Source organism: Cinclus cinclus, chromosome 7 (assembly GCF_963662255.1).
Source record: "Cinclus cinclus chromosome 7, bCinCin1.1, whole genome shotgun sequence".
Taxonomy (NCBI): domain Eukaryota; kingdom Metazoa; phylum Chordata; class Aves; order Passeriformes; family Cinclidae; genus Cinclus; species Cinclus cinclus.
In genome coordinates, this window is record NC_085052.1 from 27,121,753 (window position 1) to 27,144,602 (window position 22,850).

Here is a 22,850-nt window from a genome sequence, read left to right on the forward strand (position 1 = left end):
CTATACATCCATAAACACCAGGTATGCTTCATTTTCTTCCCCAAAACTCGTGCAGCCTTGTGAGCTGCCCCGGTTCCTCACTGAGGGACGGAGTCCGATTGAGCAACGCCGCACGAGGCTTTCATCCCTTGGCTTCCCAGCCTGGGGGGTTGTTTTCCAGATCCAGTGGCTCCACACAAAATGGGAACTCACAGACATTTGCAGGAAGACAGGGCAAATTCAGAGCAGCATGAAGGCGCTGCAGCGCATGAGCCTGGAGAAAACATTTCATGCCTAACCCGCCAAGTTCTTTGGGAATCAGCTTGTCCCTTTGGAATCCCTCTTGGGCACAGCTTTTGCAGCTCTGTTGCCAAATGCATACAAAATGCCCCCAAAAAGCCACTCTGTGATGATGAGCCCGTCCTTCCCTAATGTTTAATTTGCATCCCCATGTTCTGGACACTTTGAAACCATCCTTCCTTCCCTGCCTGCTCCCACCCAAAACTCCTGTTCCACCGGGGGAACGAGCTTGCTAGGAGCATTCTGTGCTAGGCAGAAACTATCCTGGCTAGTAGGAAGGGATTAGGGAGAACTGAGGGGGTTTTAGGAGCAGCTATTGCCTTTGTTATGGAGACGGATCTCTGGCAAAGAGGAGGGACACAAAGTCGGCTGGAAAGGTCTCTAATGATTAAGCCTCAGAAAGTTGCGCTTTAACAAATCCACAGAGAATTATGGCAGGGAAAATCCCTCCTCCCCCTCCACCTTGTCTGGCCTCGTTTTTCGGGCAAGGAGGACAAGCAGAAAACCCCCTCTTTCCATGGCTTTGCCAGGTAGAAACCATGCCAAGGTCCCTGAGGAGCCCTTCCGTGCCCACCCAGCCCATCCCAAACTCAACACCAGCAGTGTGGGGCTGTGTGGGGCCAGCCTGGGGGTCCTGGTCCCCCAGTCCAGCCCTGCTGGAGCGGGGCAGCTCTGGGGTGTGAGCCTGATGCTGGGACGCTGTTGGAGCAGGAGGCTCTCGATGGACCTGCTCCTTCCCAACCCCACCACCAGCCCCTATTTCACACAGCCGTTCCCACACCCCCAAACCTCCCAGCCAGCAGCAGCTTCCTACCTGAGCAGTTTTGGAGGTGGCCCCCCGGGAAAGAGGGCTCCTTGCTTGTGGGGAGTTTGCGACGTGTCACTGCGGTTATTCCCTAATCATCATATCAAACTCCAAAGGTTCAGCAGCCCCGGGCTGCTTTACAGTCCCACGGGTTAAACTTTAACCTGCCCTATCTGCCAGCTCCCCGCAGGCCTTTGACCAGATAGCTGCCTCAGACAGCACCCTCCGGGCCCAGCTTGCCTTAAATTAATGCAGGGCACCAAAGGCAGATCCCAGTTTAAGGGCTGGGATGGTTCTGACACCGGTTTGCCCCGTGCTGAGGCCTTTCCCTGGTTCTGCAGCTCTTCCCAGCAGAGATGCCGGGAGAAGGGACACAGCCTCGTGACACTCTTGGGCTTTACAAGAGGTTTGGGTTTGCTGGGGGATGATGCCAGGACTGATAAATCCCTTTTGGTGGAAAAATTCCTCTTGGTGGCCTAAGCAAAGCAGTGGGTTTGCAGAAATTGCTGCAAAAGAAGTTATCCAAGCAAAGACTCACAGTGAGGATAAGTTTTGGGGAGGGTTTGTTGCGCCCAGAATAGGCTGTGAATAAATCCAGCAGCTACAAATCTCTGCAATGGGTGGCTCCCAGGTGGGGCAGCCTCTGAGTCTGTGGTCCTTGTGCCTCATCTGGCGATGCAACAGCTGAACTGAATGTTTGGCTCTTTCCAAAATCCTTCTGAACCCTCACAGGAATGAAATGGGGTATCACAGGACTTTAGCAGAGGGATTTCATGGGATAATAGAATTGTTAAGTTTTGGAAAAGACCTTTATAATCATCAAGTCAAACCAGCACCACCACCATGCTCACCACTAAACCGTTTTTCTGCTATGATGTGCAAGTTTAGGATCCCAGCATCGGGATCCATCCCTGGAATTGCATCCTGCTGTGGCTGTCTTTGACCTCAGAGCTGGGGGCATGGTTTGCCATCCCAGAGCTGACCCCCACCACATAGATACAGTCCCGGGCTTCATTTGCAGCCCTGTTAAATGAAGCATTTATAATTAGGTGCTGCTGACGCTTCAGGTTTGGAAAAGTGCCATGCCTGTGTTTGCTCAGCTTTAAAAGCATGAGGTATCCCTGAGGGGGGAGATGACAAGACCTGGATCCCTCATGGAGAGCAGCATCTCACTCCCTCCTCCCTGTCAGCATCCTCTGTCTCACCAAGGTGCTGCTTCCATTTCCCGGCCCAAACATGGGATTGCTCCCAAGGAAACATCTGCCGTCTGGTATCCACCTTCCTGCACAAATCAGGGGCTCAAATTCAGGTTTCAAAGAATATAAAACCCCCAAACAAGCCCTTCCCAACCAGTTATGAGCTCCTCTCCCTGAGCACAGCTTGGGATCTGTTGCTTCTCCTGATCTCCAGGGCGGAGCTCGGGAATGAGAGGCAGATGTAACAGTGGATTTTTGCCTTGTCAAAGGGATTCTTCTGCCTTTAGCACGCCATCCTATCCTGTCCTAAGGGACTGGTGGGATTAGATCACTGCGACACACTGGATTTCAGACTGAAGGCTCCCAGCACTTCTGGCTGCACAGGAAAATGAGCTGAAATCATTCAGTGACCAATGAAATGCCTCTGCCCTGGAATTGTGACAGTGGGAGGAGAAAACCAGCTCCATAAAATCGAGAGTCACACACCTTCATGGGCCCAGCACTAAAAAGAACAACGAAAAAGTCTCTCTGGGGGAAATGTGAGGTGTTACCTGAGTGCAGGTAATGGGAACTCTGATGATCTGTCAGCAAGAGGGGATGAAATGCCGGTGGCCATGGCATGGAAATAGGGCACTTTGGGATGGAAAGCCCCTTTTTGGGATAGAAACCAGCTGTGGATTGACCCACAGGTGTAAGGGAAGTATGATAACAGATATGGGCATGGAAAGCCATTCTGATGCCACAGGGTTTGGAATTTCATCATCATTTTTTGAGGTTGTGCAGGAAGGGCAGCTGAGATGCTTTCCTTCCCTGTCTTCCTCTCTCTGCTGCAGATTTTGCTGAGAAGAGGAGAAGTGATCAAAGAGGAGATGTGATTTGTGCTCACGTTTCCTTGAAAGCCTCTCAAGAGGCAGAGTGGAGCAGCCCCAAGAGCAGCAGAACATAATTGTTTCCTTCTCCACAATCACAGCATCAGTGATCTGCCTCCTCCAGGGTTTGCCTCAGCCTGCCAGGTGAGATTAGAGAAAAGCACTTGCAGCTCAGGAAAAATGACACTTGAGTGGTTGTTACCCCTTTGGGTTATTTATTTACTGCCACAAACCTCCTGATCTCCAGCTTTCCCTGGAAGTGCTGCGTGAAGTTTTCCAGGATGTCCAGCAAGGGGTTTATGGCAAATCTCTGTGCCAAGCCCTGCTGGGGATCAGCAGCTGTCCTTTAACATAGCAGTAAAGCCAATAAAAATAACCTTGGTGTCAGGAGGAGCAGGATCAGAGCCCAGCCTTGGAAAAACATGAAAATGGTGATGTTGAGAGCATCTCCTGAGTGCTGTGTTTGCTGGTGGAGACACCCTGGTCAGACAGGGTGATCTGGGTGTGTGGATGCTCTGGTTGGTGACGTTTCCACTGCAGGGACTGCTGAAAGTTGGGGAAGAAATTGGATGTCACCAGAAAACTTTGAATTTTCCCAAGTCAGCTACAGATTTAGAGGGATGTGTATCAGTTATTGGGGAGGGTTTTGTGTGTGTGCAAAGAGAGATTGTTAAACACCATTGCAGTTCATTATAGCTCTCTAAACATTACAGTTCTCCCTTTCCCCCCCTGAATAAATCTGCATGCTGCAATGTTACTGTGCTCTGTAATTAGGAACAATTCAGTTGAAGTCTTAGTGCTTTCCAAAAACAATCCTTTGCTTCAGCAGCCTGACTCACACCCTGCTAGAGAGCTGCTGCTAGGCTGAGAAGGAATTTATAGTGGAGCAAACAGCCTGTGTGCATTTGTATTTAGTGACAGGAAAACCACTTGGTCCTAATTCCAAAACCAATATTAGGTGAAAAAAGAAAAAAAAATTAAAAATGGGCACAAGTGAGGTTTTTGCACCCCTCTTCCTCAAGCTTGGGACTCCCCAGACGCTCGAGTTGCCAGTTTTTCCTTGTTGTGACTGAGACATTTTGGGTTTGTTTGTGCCATGGAGAAGCAGCAGTTGTGTCCAAAGGCTGCTGCCAAAGAAAACAGAATTAATTATAAAAGTTTTGTGTGCCTGTGGCTTCAAGATAAATCTGTGGTCGTAAGTATTCCTTTGATTTAAGATAGTTTGATATGACCTGTGTTTGTGTAAGGCTGATGTTGGGACATGGATCAAATATTGACACTCTGCTGCTCCATAAATGTTCTGCTGTGAGCCCAATGACTTTTGTAAAGCTGTGGTTACAACTCCTTCAGTCTCGGGTGTTTCTCCAATTGCTCTGGATAACAACAGTGTAACTAGTGGGTGTGCAATTCCATCCTTATTCCATAGTGCAATGCCAGCCTGAATTATCACGGCACAGGAACAGGGTCCTGCACCTGCACACAGGAAAGTGGGAGCCAGCAAGCTGAGAAAATGCCCTCATTCCTCATTTGTCTGCTCAATATTGGCTCCTAAAACCCGTGTCCAAAAATAATTGCGAAGAATTGGAGCTGGTGGCAACAGCTTTCCTGCAAACGTGTTCCACATGAGAAGAGTTTGAATCCTGTCCCTGCTGGTGTGTTCTTCCCTTTGGCAAAAAAACTCTTCAAAAGGCATCATCAGACCCAAATACTTGGGAAGTTACATTCCAATATTTTCAGTTCTGCTGACAATTTCCCAACCTGCTTCCTGACTTCTGTCTGTGCAGTTTCTTCATATTAAGACTGTGACCTCCACCTGGTCTCAGGAAAAAACAGGGGCATCATGGGCCTAAAAATACCAGGTGCTTTAGAAATAAGTTGCAAATTTATAAAGCAAAGTCTTCCCATTAAGTATGAAGGCAAAGCCTTGAAGTCACAGGTGTTAAGATTTATGTAGTGCGGCTTAAAAAAAAAATCCTTTCTGCAAAATATTACAGAACCCCAGACTGGTTTGGGTTGGAAAGGACCCTAAAGCTCATCTTGTTCCACAGGCAGGGATGCCTTCCACTCTCCTAGGCTTCTCCAAACCCCATCCAACCTGGCCTTGGGCACTTCCAGCTCTTATTTCTCCTCTAAGTGCATTCAAAAAATTAGAATGTTCTGATAGTAATGGTTTACACTGAACAGAAGTGAAAAGCAGTAATTGGATTTACTGTGCAAATCACTGACAGTAAGTCCTCTAATGCTATTAGGACTCCTTAAAATAATAAACCTCTCTCCCAGCTGAAACCAAAGCTCCCAAGGCAAATGATTACACTTAAAAGCCAGATTATTATTGTTATTGTTATTGTTATTTTGCAGCACCTTTTTGTGGCTTCTGTGTGTGCAGGAGAAAAACCTTGGGCTTTTATCCTTTTTCTTTCTGTTTCAGGACAAATAAGTGGGATGGGAAAGACAAGGACTCACACAGGTCTTTGTTTGTTTTGGAAGGATGCCCTGCACAAGGGTGGCACAAACTCAGTATGCCCTAGCCTGCCTGGCTGCCTACAGCATAAATCCTGATAGATATATTTAATATATCCTACCTGGAAAGGGACAGCTGCTAGGGAGAAGGAAATACCCCAGTGATTGGGTGCAGGTGTAAAGAAAATGGGGTCAAGGCCACTGGTCCAGTTTGTTGGTGGGGGCAAGTGGGGGAGGTAGGAAAAGTGGTATTGATCTGGGGATATAAGGGCACTGATAAGAGAAATGGGAGCAATTTGCATGAGGAACTGGGCGAGTCTGGGCAGGAGAGATAGACAGGAATGAGGCTTTATTTTTGTATATAAATGTGCTTTTAACAAAATTAAAGAGGTGTTATTGGGCCTTGCAGATTTTTCCTCTGCTGGGAGTCCAGGGAGGAAAATAAGATTTTTTTCCAAGCAGCAGGTTGGGACTTGTAAGCCAGGCCTAACCACTAAGCTGAGTCTTTTACCTCTTCTGAGCTTTGGCCACCTGGGGAGGCAAGAGCAAATAGTTTGTGACTTGTTTCCTTCCATGTAGCTTTTGCTTTATTTAACTTGTGTTTTTCATAAAAGCACATTTCATACCTCCTGTGTCAGCCTGGTGGATGCAAGCATTGTGGAATATTTCCCACTTCACTAAGTTTAAAGGGTGGTTGTGTGCTCATGACTCACTGTACCTTTCTAATGTGCAATAACTTTCTTCTGAAAAATGATTCTAAGCACATTGAATCCAGGTGTGTTTTATCATCTTGTGGGATGGCAGAAAAGCACTTGGGACATCCTGCTATTATTAGGGTGAGTACAGAAGTTTATAAAACTGGTACAGAAGCTTTACAAGGGATTCAGGGAAGAAATAATGGCTGGGATCGACTTTGATATCCTGAGTGGGCTTTGTAAGTTTATGAATTAATTGAAAAATTAAATCACAGAAGGGTTGAGTTGGAAAGGATCTTAAAGTTCATCTAGTGCCACCCCCTGCCATGGGCAGGGACACCTTCCACTATCCCAGGCTGCTCCAAGCCCCAAAGTCCAACCTGGCCTTGGACACTTCCAGGGATCCAGGAGCAGCCACAGCTTCTCTGGGCACCCTGTGCCAGGACCTGCCCACCCTCCCAGGGAACAATTCCTTCCCAATATGTGATATAAACATGCCCTCTTATGTCACTTAAAAGCTATTTCTTGTCCTGTTACTCCATGCCCTTGTCAGAAGTCCCTGTCCCTGACTTTCCCTGAGTCAAGAAAAGCAAGTCAGGGTTAACTTTGTTCTTGCTCAGGCAGAGGTGCCATGGAGAAGATCAGGAATGTATGGCCTTGTCCCAAATCACCTCAGGGATGAAGTGTGGGAGGGTGGCTATGGGAAACTGCACAAGGAATTAAAAAAGGCTCCTGTGACCAGAACCTTGAGAAACAATCACTGGGTTCTGAGCATTCTTGGGAAAGTCCTGAGTTGGGAATGGGTGACCAGCTCCTCCAGCTCGTAGGTACAGGAAGAATTACTCACCTACACAAACTGCAGAGGTGCCAAAGTGGGTGCTAAGTGACCCACTGCCCCCCTAAATACAGACTGCTCATGGTGGAGACTTCCACACCTCTGCTTCAGCAGCCTCAAAGTGCTCAGAACCCAAATTAGTGCTGGCCAGGGGCTGGACGTCTTAAAATATTTCCCTAAACCTTGTTCTTTTCCCTGTCTCCGTTCCCCAGTGGGTTGGTGGGTGGTCTGTTTGCTGGCTTTGGGTTTGCTCATGGGTGGCCTTGAGCTGGAAGGGTCGGGGCTGTCATGACAGGGGCTGGTGCAGAGCTGGGATTTGGGGTCGGGGGCCTTGCTGTATCCCGGCTCTGAGGCTCATTTCTCCTTTGGGAGGCTACAAAAAGTAGCTCAGGCTTGAATCATGAGGCTTGGCCCCTCTGCCTGGGCTGAACGTGAACTTCCCTGAGGGTTTGGGTTTGGATCCAGCCAGCGAAATCCTGCTGCTGGAGTTCAGGGAGGTTGCCAAGCTGTCCTAAATTCAGGTGGGTGGTGGAGCTGGATCTTCCCCCCATGAGGCCAAATGTGAACAAAAAAGGGTCTGTGATGCAGGGCAGTGGTGTTTGGTTTGGGATATGTGACTCCTAACCACAAACAGAGTCAATATTTAATAGAAAAGAATGGTAAAATAGTAAAAATAGTAGTTTAAGCAGACTTCGACATAAGTGTAAGGGGTATCTTTTGTCCTTTCAAGTGTTAATTTTATTTTTATTAGTTTTTAAATTAATCTGGGACCCTGGCAGTTTTTGGGGTGTTTCAGTTTGCTGCTCCAAAGGAGCTCTGCCAGCACCATCTTCCAAGCTGCCCTGCAGAGTGAGGGATGGGGGGAATACACTGATTTTGATTGAATGTTTTTAAACAAACCCTTTTCAGCTTGGCCAGACTTGAACCTTCAAATGTTTCCATGTCTTCTGAAAGCCATGTTTCTTTAAATAAAAACTCACACCACCATTCCAGTGGAGAATCCCAGATGGGTTTGGGTGGGAAGGGACCTTAAAGCTCATCCAGTTCCATCCCCTTCCATGGGCAGGGACACCTTCCACTGTCCCAGGCTGCTCCAAGCCCCAAAGTCCAACCTGGCCTTGGACACTTCCAGGGATCCGGGGACAGCCACAGCTTCTCTGGGCACCCTGTACCAGGGCCTGCCCACCCTCACAGCCAGGAATTCCTTCTCAGTCTTTCAGATAAGCTCTGGTGTGGGTGGTGTTGGAGGCACCTTCTCTTTTCTGCGTGATCCTTGCTCTTCCCATCACATCAGATTCCTGCTGCAGATGGGATGGCTTGGGATGGTCTTGCTGGACAAACTAAATTATATAAAAATGCCATCCACCCTCGGAGGTTTCCTGCCCTCAGCACTGCCACCAGCCTGGGCTCAACTTGCCCTGATGTTCTGTCATTTTTTCCAAAGTGTTCCAGCTCTGGCAAGGTGTCATTTTCCCACTGGGAAAAGTGGCTTCTCAGCTTTCTGCTGGAGCTGTCACAAAGAAGATGTCCACCCTTCCTGGAAAACCTTGATAGCAGCACTCAGGTCATCTTCTGCTTTTATTTCCCCTCCCTTGAAAGCAGCCAAACTTCTCCAAAGCTTCATGCAGCTTGAAATTGCTGAAGCCTCTCCAGCACCCGACAACAAATTACAACTGTGAGATAACACACAGCCCTGGGCATTAGCTAGAAATGTCACATTCCAAATATTTAAATTGCTGATTTGTATGTTTGGGAGGAAAAAAAAAACAAAAAAAACCAACCTCCAGATGCCGTGCAATGCATGTATAAATCCTGAATTGTAAATAAATATCCTCCCTGGGAGCTCAGATTTTTTTGGCAGTTTATCAAGCAGTGAGGTTTATGTGGGAATACATTCAGCTGGACTAGAAAGCAATCAGAATATCTCTGGGATTTTGGAGTGGGATGGGGCTCCTTGAGCTGGGCAGGCCTCTTCTAATATTGGTGTCCATGAAAATTGAGAATTGAGAGCATCCAAAGGGACCTCTGGAAGGGAGAGGAGCCAACTTGCATGGAGCAAACTCAAGTTTTTGTCCCATTCATGGCCTGTAAGAGCCAAATCTGTTGTGAGAAGGTCACAGATGAATGAGAGCTGCTTCTCCAGCCTTGGCAGAGAATTCCTGCTGCCCAAGCTTTAGGCCTTTGGACAGCGGCACTGCATTCCCAAGGAGGATGGTTGGTACCTCTGGGATTGCTCAAATAACTCCTTGAAAAGATCAAATGGGGATGCACACAGCGATGCTTCCCAGGCTTCTAACTGAGACAGATGTGACAGAACTTCTCATGCTGGAGGAAAATAAAAATATATCTTTAAAATATCAAGAATCTAGTTAGAATAGGAAAAATGCCTCACACAGACCTGAAGACAGGTTGGACTCTGCTTTGTGCATCTTGGAAATTCCTTTTCACAGGTTCTGACTTCAGTGAAGAGGGGCATGGAGAGGTTTTGTCCCCAGCCTTGAGCAGTTACACGAGGCTGGCTGTAAAACCCCTCCGGGTGAGCTGCCAGCAGCTTTTCCAGGAACACCAGGCTTTGGGACCAGCCCTGCCTATGGGAATGAGCTTGGAAGGCAGGAAAACAAAGTCACTAAAAAATACAGCTGGCTCTGTCACTTTGGTGTTTCCTTTCTTCACCAACACAGCTTTACCTGGGTGGCAAACAGGGACTCTGAAGAGCAATTATCCCTTATTTCCCTTTCCAAAGTGACTGGAATTGTCCCTTGATGGATAAGGTGGTTCCTGGCAGCAGAGCGTGCTTACCTGGCTGTTCCCAGGCTCCAACATGGGGAGCAGGTGATGCAGAAAATGCTCCAGTGCAGAACAAACCAAGCAGAGGAGAATATTAATTTAGATTTTTCCAAAAGGCAGCTGGTTTTGTTGGTTTTGCTCACTGGGTTATGCAGATGCTCCCTTGGTGTTAGGGATTTCTGATGGAGCTGGTGCTTTCAGCTGTGACAGAAGGTATAAAAAAGGTCATAAATACAGCTTTGACTTCAGGTAAACAATAATAAAATATCCCCAAAAGACAGACAAAACTGCTCCTAAAGCCAGCTTGCAGCAATTTCATACTCTATATATGCAAGAGGTTTCAGTAACAGTTCAGTAGCATCAAGAATTCTTCATTTTTCACTGTAAGTATTTCCTAGATTAAAAAATAAAACTCCGGACAATTCCCCAACTCTGTGTAGCCCTGATGGATTTGTACCTCCTGGGATGAATTGAATTGTTATTCACCTGAAATACTTCAGGCTTTACTGCCACAATTAATGTTGACTGAATTTTTTAGCTGTAACTTCCATGGTGTCTTTGCAAACTGGTGAAGTTTCCATTATTTCTCCTCCCCCCAGGACAGTATGAACATGTGGTGAGCAGAACAGGGTGTCACTCCTTACCAAAAAAAGGATTTAATAATGAAAATTCCATTTTTAAGGAACCTAAACCTGAACACCTGTGTTGGGAGAGTTTGTAGGAGCTGAAGATCATCTTGGGATGGTTTCTCTGCTCAGTAGCTTCCAAAGGCAAAAGTCATGGAGGCTGAATGTTGCTTGGGGTTTTAAACTGAAAAATGCATTTAGAAAGAAGAGAGTCCTCGAGGGAATCGAGGTAAAAATAACTGCCAAACGAGGCAAAACTGAGGAGGAAAAGAACATTGATATTCAGTATATTCATTTCTCATGGAGCCTGACGTTAACGCCTCTGCTGGGAAATTACATTATTGTTAAAATGCTGTGGAAATCCAAATAAAGGCTGGGAAGCTACAGGATGTTCTCAGAGGATGCAAGCTTCGCTGGAAGAAAATGAAATAAACAGTTCAGCTCCAACACCTAAATATTGATATAAAGATGTAAAAGTTGAGGAGGCTTCACAGACCAGCACGTGATGGGGATATCCCAGGGCACTGGGCAGGCTTGGAAAGTCAAATATTCTCTCTCCCTGTGAAGCAGTTGGAGTTTGTGTGGTGTCCTAGAAAAGCAGGATGTGAGCCAAGGAATAAAGGAATAGCAACCAAAATAAGAGAATTAGTGACTGGGTTGCGCAGGAGTCGGGCTGCAGCAGCACAGCGAGGAATGGGGTTTAAAAATAGCCTTGCTGATGGGTGCAAAGGCCCCTGGAAGAGCAGCCCTGAGCAGTGGGGGATCCCCATCCTCGGGGATGCCCCCAGACCCTGCTGGGGCCCCTTTCCCTGCTGGGATGGCTGGGAGATGCCAGGGCAGAGTGAGCACGCGTGCTGCCACTTCAGGAGAGCGGCTCCTGGGAGGATCTTCAGGGCAGACAGCGCAGGGCAAGAGCCACTCGTGGGGAAAATCTCCCTGGATTCACTCCCTGAGTTCACGGCTGCTTCCCCCGCGGTCACTCAGGGCTCACATTCCCCTACGGATCCCATGGAGCCGCTCCTGGCCCGGGCCCAGCTCACCCTCGGAGTTGCTCCTGCTCCACGTTCCCTGTGCAGCAAACCAGAATGGGGACCTTTTCCAGCTGCTTTGTCACCCTCCTGATTTTCCAGAGCCGCTTTTGTCATGCCAAGAGTTTCTTGCTGGCGGTTGTGTCGTCACCTCCAAGCTCTGCATCCGAAGGCAGGGCACGAGGATGGAAAAATGGGCTCTGCCTCAAATCCCACTGCCCTAAGAACCCCACAGCCACAGCCTGGCTGCTCTTGGAGCTGATCCAAAGTGAATTTGGAGGGTGCTGAGGAGGAGCAGCCTTTAGTGGCATCGCCTTCCCAAGATAACCATCAGTTGTCACCCAATTTTGGCACCGGACACGACAGCGAGGAGCAGGAAGCTTTTTACATCGGTCACGGATGAGATGCTGAGCATTTTCCAGGAGCATTTCTGTCTGGGAATAGCCAGTGGAAGGCTGCATGGATTTGTGGCTGGCCAGGTGGCTGCCACAGCTGTGCTGTGCTGCTGGATGTCACCCCCTGCCACCGCTGCCATCAGGGGGAAAAGGGGTGGCAAGGATTTGTTCCATGGCTGCAGAGGGGAAATGTTCTGGGGGATGAGTTTTCCTGAAAGGTGGAAGCATTTTTATCATTGATTTGCAACTACCTAGTTTTTTTTTAATATATATTTTTAAAAATGCATAACAATATACACGTGTATATATAAATGTGTAATAACAAAATGTAAAATTTAAAATGTATAGTAATAAATGTATAATGTATAAAATGTATAATAATAGCATATTTCAAAAAACATAGAGAAAGTTCAGAAAAACCTAGATGTGTAATAAGATCATGTGGTGGGATATGACAAAAAAGGAAGTATTTACATGCAATCATCTGTTTATGAGTCTGGCAGAAAGTGATTTTTTTTTTAATGGAGTTGTGACAAAACTCTCCTTTTCTGTTCACATTCACCATTTTTCAAAAATCACCCTGTGCTGAGTGGGAGGGAGGATACAGCCTTAAGAACCACAAATGCAGAGAGGGAAATTCTTCAGGGATAGCAGAGAGGGGGAAAAAAAACCCAGCAGGAATTCAGGCATAGATGTTGAGAGTGTCTAAATTTGGATGCTGGGTTTTTGCAGCCCCAACAGGTCCCACTTGTGTGGTTTATTTTTTTCCCCCCTCTTTATTAAAAAGAAAACTCTTTGCCATCCGTGGTTGGAGGGTCCAGTTGTGGAAGTGCCTCCAAGGGGAGAGTTAATAATATTTATCTAAAACATGCCAGAGCCCACGTGGACTCTGGGAGATTTGGCTAGATAAAACCAGTATAAAATCCCTGCTATCCTGGGAGTTGCTGGAGGAGCTTTTTTTCCCACCAGCCTCTGATGTGAGCAGTTGTGGTGACAGCATGGATGTGACGATACCCTTGTAGTCAAAGGAATATTTTTAGCTTCCTCATTTTCCTTAAGGAAAATGACATCCTGCTTGCAACATTCAGAGGATTATTTTAACTTATATCAATAGGGGAAGAAGTTGAAGCTGTGGGACCATTTCCAGAGCACTACCATAAGCAGCATTGAGGAAAAAATGCCAAAAAGAAAGGGGAGAATATAAGGAAATATTTTCAGCTTACTGCTGCAAGTAAAACATTTAATGTGGGATATTATGGTATTTAACATAATCCTAGAATGGTTTGGGTTGGAAGGAGCCTTAAAGCTTCCACTATCCCAGGCTTCTCCAATCCCTGTCCAGCCTGGCCTTGGACACTTCCAGGGATCCAGGGGCAGCCACAGCTTCTCTGGGCACCCTGTGCCAGGGCCTGCCCACCCTCCCAGGGAACAATTTCTTGCCAATATCCCATCCATCCCTGCCCTGCGGCAGTGGGAAGCCATTCCCTGTGTCCTGTCCCTCCATCCCTTGTCCCCAGTCCCTCTCCATCTCTCCTGGAGCCCCTTTAGGCTCTGGAAGGGGCTCTGAGCTCTCCCTGGAGCCTTCTCTTCTCCAGGTGAACACCCCCAGCTCTGCCAGCCTGGCTCCAGAGCAGAGGGGCTCCATGAACTCATGAAATTTCACAAGCAAAAACTCCTAGATTTGGGTGATTAGAATAATTTCCTCTGACTTACTGCACGTGCAGTGTTATTGTGCTGGAAGGTTTGATGGATTGTAATTAACAGCAGAGAATAAATTCAACCCAGTTTCCCCAGTGGCAGTGGGGTTAGAACTGGATGATCTTTAAGGTCTCCCTTCCAACCCAAATCATTCTGGGATCCTGTGGAAATGCCTCAGCAGCCTCACCCAAAGCTTTCTGCGCTCCAAGGAGTGGTGGATTTCTTGCACACTTCAGTAGCTGCAGGGTGCATAGGACACACAGCACAGACATCCTCACACTGCTTGTGCCCTAAGCCAACTCCAAGGCACTTTTTGAAGGTGTTAACCGGCAAGAAATCCTGTGCCAAGCTCAGAAGGAGCTCAGCACACTGGCTGCTCCATGGCATCATCTCCAAAGGGATCGGGAAGGGTGATTTTTAATATAAATATCATTGTTCCCCTTTAGGGAGTTACTCTGTGAAGAAACAGCTCATATCTGTTAGTAAAGTAGACACTGAGGAGGTGACACAATTTATTAAATTACCTAGTGAAACAGGAACTAAAATGATCACCAAAGAAGGTAACAACACAGAATTAATCCTTCCTTTTTGTGGCCTTACAATGACCTCCCACTGAAATCTTTCGTGCCCATAAGGCAGCTCCATCCCTTGGTAAGCTGCCTTGAGACTTCAGCTGATGTTAAGAGACTGGGGGGGGGGGGGGTGGGGGGGTGGGGAATAGGTTCAGACTTCAGCTACTATTGAAATAAGTCGCAAATAATGAATATTTTCTTTTTTAACATGGTGGGGATTACTGCCTTCCTCCAGCTCCTCCAGCTCACACAGAACTACAACCTCAAGTCCACTCTGCTGCTGCTTCAGAGGCTCTTTGCTTGCAAAAGTGAGTTTGACAGAGAGAATGGAATGGTGGGGGTTGCAGAGGTGGAGTAAAAGGCAGGGTATTGATTTTATAAAAATCCAGCATCACCTTTGGTACTCTGTTAAAGTTACACCAAGGGAGAGCTGGCACGGTTTCCAGCAGGATAATTACAGCCCCAGCCTGAGTAATGTCTGCGTGCTTCAGGCTTGCAGAGCGAGCTGGGATGAGAAATGCAGGCGCTGAGCCTTCCTGGGTTCAATAGCTGGCATATTTTACATATCTGCTGGCTGTAAACTGTTTTCTATAGTGCCTCATAACAGAGGAGCCGTGGGGAGCCAGGAGAACGAGCCCTGGCTGAAGCCGAGAGGTTATTTCCAGCAGCACTTCGTGTTTCACCCCCTCGGAGCATTCACCCTCCAATTTGCAGTCGTGGGAAGGGAGGGGCTCAATCCTTCAGGACATTCTGGGGCCCCTTCCTTATGGATGGGATCGTGCCCTTCCCTTGGATCAACTCCCAGGCTCTCATTGGGCAGGCTTTAAAGCTAAAAATGTGCACTAATGAAAGGGGGGGCAGGCACTGAGCTCTCCTCTGTGGTGACCAGCGACAAGACCCAAGGGAATGGCCTGAAGTTTTATCAGGGGAGGTTTAGGTTGGCTATCAGAACAAGGTTTTTCATCCAGAGGGTGCTTGGGCACAGGAACAGGCTCCTCACATCACCAGCCTGACAGAATTCAAGAAGGATTTGGACAGCACTCTGTCCAAAGACACGTGGTGTGATTCTTGGGGTTGTCCAGTGCAGTGCCAGGAGTTGAATTTGGTGATCCTTGTGATAGCCTCTCAGGATATCCTATGATTCTATAATGAAAAAGTTCTAAAGCCTACACAAAATAAGACCGAGAAAGAAAACCAATCCACAGGTTATGGGGTCACCGTGCCAAAAAGATTTTTCCATACTGTATTGCTTCTCCCACTAGCACCTTTCTCTTTATCATCTTTATTCTTGGCTATATGTCATGAAATTGTTTATGATTGTGGCACTAACAGTTTTGGTTGTGAGTTATGATAACCACGAGATAACATATTTGGATATGAGAATGAGGGGGCTGTAAAGCACTTCCCAGCACTTATAGGAGCTGCCCGGGCTCCAGCCATCTCATCCTCACCAATAACTGCGACCGTCCCTAGATTAACAGGGCGATGTTAACGCCGGGGAGGGTTGGGGTGGGTTTATCCCTAAAAAAGCCGGGACTGTCCGGAGCTCAGCCCGGGGGGCGATGCTGGGGCGGAGTCGCTGCTTGGGTCAGCTCCAGGATCTCCCTCTGTGCCTCTCGATCCACGGGGTGCGAGACACAAATTCCCCTGCTTTCCCGACCTGGGCTCAGTCAGTCTGCGTCTCCCGCTGAGTGCCCCGCTGAGTTTCCCTGCTCCTGGCCGGGCTCTCCGGACATCCTGGTGAGCACAGAGAGGAGAGGGATGTCGCTGCTCCCGTGCCTCGGGGGCGCGCAGTGTCCTTGTCCCTCGGCTTCCAGCCGCTCCTCCTGCTGGCCCCGGGCTTCCCTCGGGCGCTGCCTGTGTGCCAGCCGGGGAGAAGAGCGGGATGTGTGCAGGCTCCCAGCCGGGACAGGGATGCTGCACATCCTGTGGGATGTAGGGGCTGCTGTGCTGCCGGAGCCCCATCCCGCTGTTCCCTGCCGCTCCTGGCTCTCTCGGGCTCCTTGCAGAGGCTTCTCAGGGCCGTGCTGGCGCTTGTTTGCCGGCTGTTTTATCTCTGTGCTTATCTCCAGATGAAGCCGCGGCTGCCTGGGGTTGCACCCGGACCCTGCGCTGGGAGAGTTTCGGGAAGGGCCGATGGATGCGGAGCGCGGCTTTGGCTCGGTGCGGGGGACACGGGGGAGGCTGTGACCCCTCAGGATTCCAGAGCCTCTTGCTCTGCGATTTTGACCTCCCAGGAGCTGACTTTGAAGCTGCAGCAGTTGCTGGTTGTGAAATGGTGACGCTCCTTGTGACTCGCGGAGCTGTCAGCGAGCTTATGGAGCGGGGGCACCAGCTGCTCTTAGTGCCATCTACACACTATATGTTAAAGAAATAGATCGATGTAGCCTTTAATCTAGACCCAAAGTAGATTACCGGGTGTCTTTTCCCTTCTGTGCCTCCCAAGCAGCCGGGATATTAATAATGCCCACGTGCTGAACTCCAACCCCAGAGTGCCAGGGTGGGGAGGCAGCCTGGATCCTGTTTCTGCTGTTCTCTGCTCCAGAGACTGGATTTCCTATAAGCAAAAGCTCTTCTCAAAAGAGAGTTATAGCCCAGTATCTCCAGTTGGGGTCTGGTAATGTGGTGAGGGCTGGGGAGACTCAGAGTTTTGGGGCTGAGGGCAAGAGCGTAGCTTGAAATTCACAGAAAATACAGAATTATCCTTAACTCACAGCATCCTTGGAATTTCCTCTCTGTACTGCTGGCCCCTGAGCAGCAAAACAACCCAAACCAAAAGTGGTGCTCCTAGGGTAAAAACATGGAATTACACAGTTCCAATTAAAGAAGTACTCAGCTGGTTTTTATAAAACTCTGGGGAAAGTTGCATCCTTCTTCTCCTGCATGTGAGATTGTTGTAGGACAAAAACCTGTATTTTGGAGCAGTCAGGTGGCTGCTGCTTGATAGAGATGTCTCTGCTTCCCTCATTCAGGAAGGCCAGAGGTTTGGGAATGGCAGCAGCTTGGTCAACATGAGTTTCCCTAGGGATTTGAAACTGCCTCAGGTGTTGAATAAAGGGCATCCTCCTTTCCTGACTGGGTGTCCTGGCAGAAAGGCCACAAGCCTTTATATTTAAATAGACAGAGGACTCTCACATCCATAATTACATCTATAAACAGAAAAGAAAGATTTTTGTTGATATGAGAACACAAAACTGCCACAGGTGATCACATTTTGAGGAAAAGGTTCCTCTATCACATAAACGTGGATGAACGTGATGGTTGTGCAGCTGAAATTGTTAAATGAATAATACAAACCCATTCTGTCTCATTCCCAGGGGAGTATTTTTATCCCTACATTAAGATACTCTTCACCCCAATTTTGTTTCTACACAAATTAATATTCTCCTGGGAAAAACACAGTCTGTAAAATCAGTGATGAAAAACAACAACCAACCCACTGCCCTACACATATGCAAAGAACTAAGAAAACCCTGAGAATTTGCCCAATGAAAATAAAAATCCCAAAATGAAGCTTTGAAGCACCTCAGAATTAAAACACACCAGGATATTATCATTCTGCCTTTAAAATGAACAAACTACCTAAAGCTGCTCCTCTCTGTGGAGCAAAAGGTTCTCAAGTCCATAATTAAAAACACAAATAGAAAATAAGGAACTGTACTGATAAGAGACTTTTTCTTCCTTCCCTACCAAAGAGGTTTTTTTTAAAAAAAACAAACCTCACCTCCAAAATCATAATTTGCCTTAAAAATAGAGATTAGGGAGTTACCACTCTACCATGAACCCTCCAATGTGGAAGAAGCAGCTACAGGTCCAACTGCTCTGTGACTCCAAGACCTGGTTGTCTTGAACCATCAGTATTTATTTAATTTAATTAAACGCTTCATTAAAACCTTAATTGCAAAACATGGCAGGATGAATAACTGTGCTCGACACCTACGTGGGATGAAGGTTTCCCATCCCCAAGGGATTTGCCCACCTTCATCTTCCTCAAAGCCAACTGAAGTTGCTCTAACTTTATTCCCAGCCAGGTGTGAGGGATCCTGGTTTTCCTCCTCCTGAAGCCAAGGGAAGGCACCAGAAGCCCGAGGTGAGAATCGAGGGTGGTTCCTGCATTTTCTGTTTCCACCCGAGGCCACACGTGCTCTATCCAGGCGTTTTCCACCCTGAGCCTTTCTCTTTCCCTCTGGCTGCTTTGGCAGACATTCCTTCTCACTACTGATGGTTTTCTGCTACTCATTCAAGGCACTTTGACAAGAGAAATACAGAATTGCTTTCCAGGCTGTCTCTGGGACAGGTTCCGTGGTGCCAGAGAGACAGGCAGATTCCTCCCCAGGAGCCAGCTGTGCTTGATCCCAAGGGGAGCCACCCCCCCAGAGTCTTTTCCTTCTCTGATGATTTTTTCCCTCCTTTGGCTGGAGGGAGATGTTATTGTGTTGTGGGCTGGAATTTTCTCTGTCTCACCAATGATTTTGGTCCTGGTTTTCTCCAGCTGCGACTGTCAGGGTCGGTCACCACCCTTGTGTGACCCGAGGTTAAGGCTCGGGGACTTGGGGGGAGTGGTGTTATCCCACCTAAGAGCTCGCCCTTTTCCTCCACGTGCTTCCCAGCTGGTCTTTCAGAGCCAGCCAACCATTCCTACCATTCCAACAGGACGGACCCGACAGATCAGGCCCAGAGCAGTACCATTAGGATGGGAATTCTTTATTTGGGATCCGTGGCGAATCACAGACTGGTCTCAACGAGCCACGGCCAGGCGTATGGATGCCACTCGGTGCCCTCGGCGGGATCCTGGAGTACCATCAAAACCCCGATCCCTGGCGTGTGTCCCTGTGCCGCTCTCTGGGGATGCTGTGCCCGTTTGGTCCCGAGCCGCTCGGGCTGTGCCCGGGTGCAGGAGCCGCGGCACGCCCGGAGCAGCCTGCGGAGCAAGGAGAGCCGCTGCCGGGATCCCGGGGGCTCCGGTCCTCCGGGGGCGGCTGGGGCTGTGCCGGGGAGCGGCACCGGGAGCTCTGTCTGCGTCTCCCGATCCACGAACAGCGGGGCGCGCCGCTCCCGGGCCGGGCTCTCGGTCTGGGTGTCTCGATCCGTGCGCTCGGCAGCATCCGAGCGCTCGGGCGTCGGGGGCTCTGTCTGGGTGAGCCGGTGGACCACGGGCGGCTCCGTCTCGGTCGAGGTGGGCGTCGGGGATGTGGAGGGCACCGCCGGGGATCTCTCCGGCGCGGCCTTGCCCGAGCAAGCCACGCAGCTCCTCAGGCGGCGGCACTGCCCGCGGGCGGCGGTGTTGGCCGGCGGCGGCAGCGGGACGGGGCTGCACCCGCGGGAGCGCTGCCCCGGGCCCCGCACCAGCCTGCTCGAGCTGGGGCGGCTCCCAGCGCCCTTGGAGCTCTGCTGGAGGCGGGAATGCAGCGAGGACCTGTCCCCACGGCCGGGCGGAGCCGGGCTCTGGGGCTGCAGCACCTGGAGGTGAGAGGAGAAAGAGACGCGGGAGGCGTGGGATGGAGACGGCTGAGTCGGGGCGATGCCGGCCCCATCCCCGCCGGTCCCTCCAGCCCCATCTTTCAGCAAGAGCCTCTCGGACGGCTGAGGGCCGAGCGTGCCCTTCTCCATGGGCTTTCTCTGTCAGCTATCCCGGCGAGCCGCAGCCTCCGGAGCGCGGTGCCCTGCGCTGCTGGAGGGCACAGCACGGCATGCTCCTTAAACAGCCCCGGGACCCGCAGTGCCACACGGGCCCTGGTGCGTCTCAAGGCGTCACGTTGTGTCACAGTGGCCCCATGACAACCCGAGGCACGGGTGTCACAGTGGCACCCGTGACACCCGGGCACCGCCAGCCCCCTCTGTGACACAGCCCCGGGCAGGGGCAGGACCGGGCAGGGGCAGGCCCTGCGTTCCGCTCCTGGACGCTTTGTCCCGATGGGAGCGTGCGGGGATCCCACCGCATCCCGGACAGCGGAGCGGGGGCGCTCCCGCGGCTGTTTGAGCATCCCCGTTCCGTTCCCGAGCTCCCGGGAAGGGCCGGACTGTCCCGAAATCTCCGCCCTGCTCTGCTCGGTCATGCTGCCCACGAGGTGGCGCTCTCTGCCTGCTAATAAGGCCCAATGAACTCATTTAATAATTGTTAATTAGCTCCCCCTCCCACCCCAGGACTGCCTGAGCCCTTGGCCGCAGGGATGCTTCCAGTGTGAGGACGGGACAGCTCCGAGCTCGGGGGTTTCCAGCCACACGTGAAAGGCTGGAGGCACAGACACAAGAGTGCAACAACACCCCACCACCCCCACCTCCTTAAAAGACAGAAACGCTGCTAACTGATTTTTCAAACTTTAATTTAATACTCCATCGACACAGCCTTGTCCTCCAGCTCAGTTGCTTTGCTCTCCCTTTCCTCTGCCCTAGCAGACCAGGGAGTCTGTCCCTAAAGGCGTGGCACAAGATTCCATGGGTTGGGACGTGGACCCTGCGTGGGTCCTGGGTGCCCGAGTGCCCAAGGCCTGGCTGTGGGGGGTGGGAAAAACCCCCTCCCCTTCAGCAAGGGACTCCTGAAATCCTTCCTTGGAAACAAGACTGGTTTGGGAGAGAAACGTGATAGAGGAGCTGATGGTGCCCTTTGCCAGCCGGCATTAAAAATTCATGCGCGTGATGGGCTCTTCCAAATAAGTCCAGGAAGGATGAGTTCCTCCCTGCCAGGACATGCTGGCAAAGCACTCCGACTGCCTCCCCGCTCAGGTGCCGCCAGGGCCCCGATGTCTGTGCCCGGGGACGGGCTCTGCACCCTCAGGGTGTGGGGCACAGGCTATCCGTGCACGTTGGGACGAGGGACACCGCGTGTCTGGAAAGCTGCGTGTCCCACAGGAGGGTGAGGGTTGTGCTGGGGGGTGACCTGGAGGGTGGGGAGCAAGGAAACCTGGTGGGAAGGGGTGTGGATGCAGGTAGCCGAGAGGGTGGATGTGGGGACGGATGCTGGGTGGGATGTGCGGTGTCCAGGCCGTGAGGTAATACACGGGATAATCTGGACAGGGAAGGATGGAGGGAGGTGTGCAAGGTGCCCAGGTTCCATGCCAAGGTGGGGTACCCAGGAGGGACCAGCAGAGGAGTGCTGAGGGTAACGCAGCCTGGAAAGTGGGGAGAGGAGAGAGGTGGGACGCCGAGCTCCTTGGGAGAGACGGGATGGGATGCAGAGCTCCCGGGATGGAGAGCCGCGGTGCTGAGTTCCCGAAGCGGGGGGAATGGGATGCTGTGCTCCCGGAGGGCGGGAGGCGGGCCGGGATGCTGAACTGCTGGGGATGCTGAGCAGCCGGGGATGCTGAGCAGACAGGGATGCTGAGCAGCCGGGGATGCTGAGCAGCCGGGGATGCTGAGCAGCCGGGGGCCGGGCCGGGCGGGCCGGGGGGCGGCTCCACGTGGCTCATTAGCAGGAGGCAATTTAATATTTATGAAGTGTTCTTGTTTGAATCCCAAGTCTTCGGCTCCAGTTACAAGGAGCTGCGTCACCCTGCGATCACATGGTAATTGTTGCTATTTCCAGGATCCCAGCCTCGCAGAGTAGCACAAGAGCTCTTTCCCCTTTTCTTGTCCTTTTTCCCCCTCCGCCTTTTCCCTTGTTCGCCGCTGTTTTCGGGGCGGTTTTTGCTGTCCCCTCGGCCGGCTCGGCGCTGGCCGGCGGGCGCGGGGCGATGCCGGGGCCGCTGCTGTGAGCCGGGGCGGGCGCAGCCGCTCCCCCGCCCCTGCCCTGCCCTGACCGGGAGCCGCTCCATGAGAGCGGGACCGGCCCGGCTCCCCCAAAATGACCGAGCTGGAAGGGGACTTCACCAAGCTGCTGCTGCTGAAGGAGGAGCGGATCAAGGAGCTGGAGCGGCGCCTGGGGGAGAAGGACGAGGAGATCCAGGAGCTGCGGCGGCGGCTGCACAAATGCCAGTCCGTGCTGCCGGCCCCCAGCCCGCACATCGGGCCCCGCACCACCCGGGCGCAGGGCATCTCGGCCGAGCCGCAGACTTACCGCTCCTTCCACGACCTCCGCCAGGCTTTCCGCAAGTTCACCAAGGCCGAGAGGTAGGGATGGCACCCCCCTTTTTTTTTTCCCCCCGCTCCCGCGAACCCAGTTCCCGAACCGGGACGCCTCGTCCTCCCCGCCTGGGATCGCCGGCGCGGATCGTGCCCGGGGCTTGGAGCGGTTCCGAGCCGCCGGGAAGGAGCCCTGCGGGGGATCGGACAGCCGGGACCTCCATCCCTCCCTCGCTTCGCTCTTTCCTTCCCCGCCGCGGCTCCGCTGCGGCTCCCGGGGGATGCTCGGCCGGAGCGCGGGGGGGCGGCGGTGCCTCCCCGGCGCTGGGAAAAGTTTGCGGCGCGGCCGGGAAGTTGTTCGGTGGCTGCTCGAGAGCCGCCAGCACCCCCGGCAGCCCCGTTCCCGGGGCAGGCGCTTACCCCTCGCCCCGGCCCCTCTTTCCCCACCCCGTGCTCCCCAAAAACGAGCCCACCCGTGCTTTGCCTCCTGTTATCCCGGTGGGACTCGCTGATCCTGGAGGACTTTTTCCACATTAATGATTCCATGATTCCGTTTCCCTGTGCTGCTGTCAGGCACCAATAGAGAGGTTTTTTTTGGGGGGAGTAT

General features: G+C 51.1%; 1 protein-coding gene across 1 annotated transcript in view; it reads left to right on the forward strand.

Moving 5' to 3' along the window:
* Positions 1-22,025: 22,025 nt before the first annotated feature.
* Positions 22,026-22,850, forward strand: part of PRKG1 (protein kinase cGMP-dependent 1) — a 361,241-nt gene continuing 360,416 nt past the window's right edge. Inside the window, exon 1 of the mRNA XM_062496175.1 lies at positions 22,026-22,291. Within this exon, the coding sequence (XP_062352159.1) occupies positions 22,026-22,291 (266 nt within the window). The remainder of the gene's footprint in view (positions 22,292-22,850) is intronic.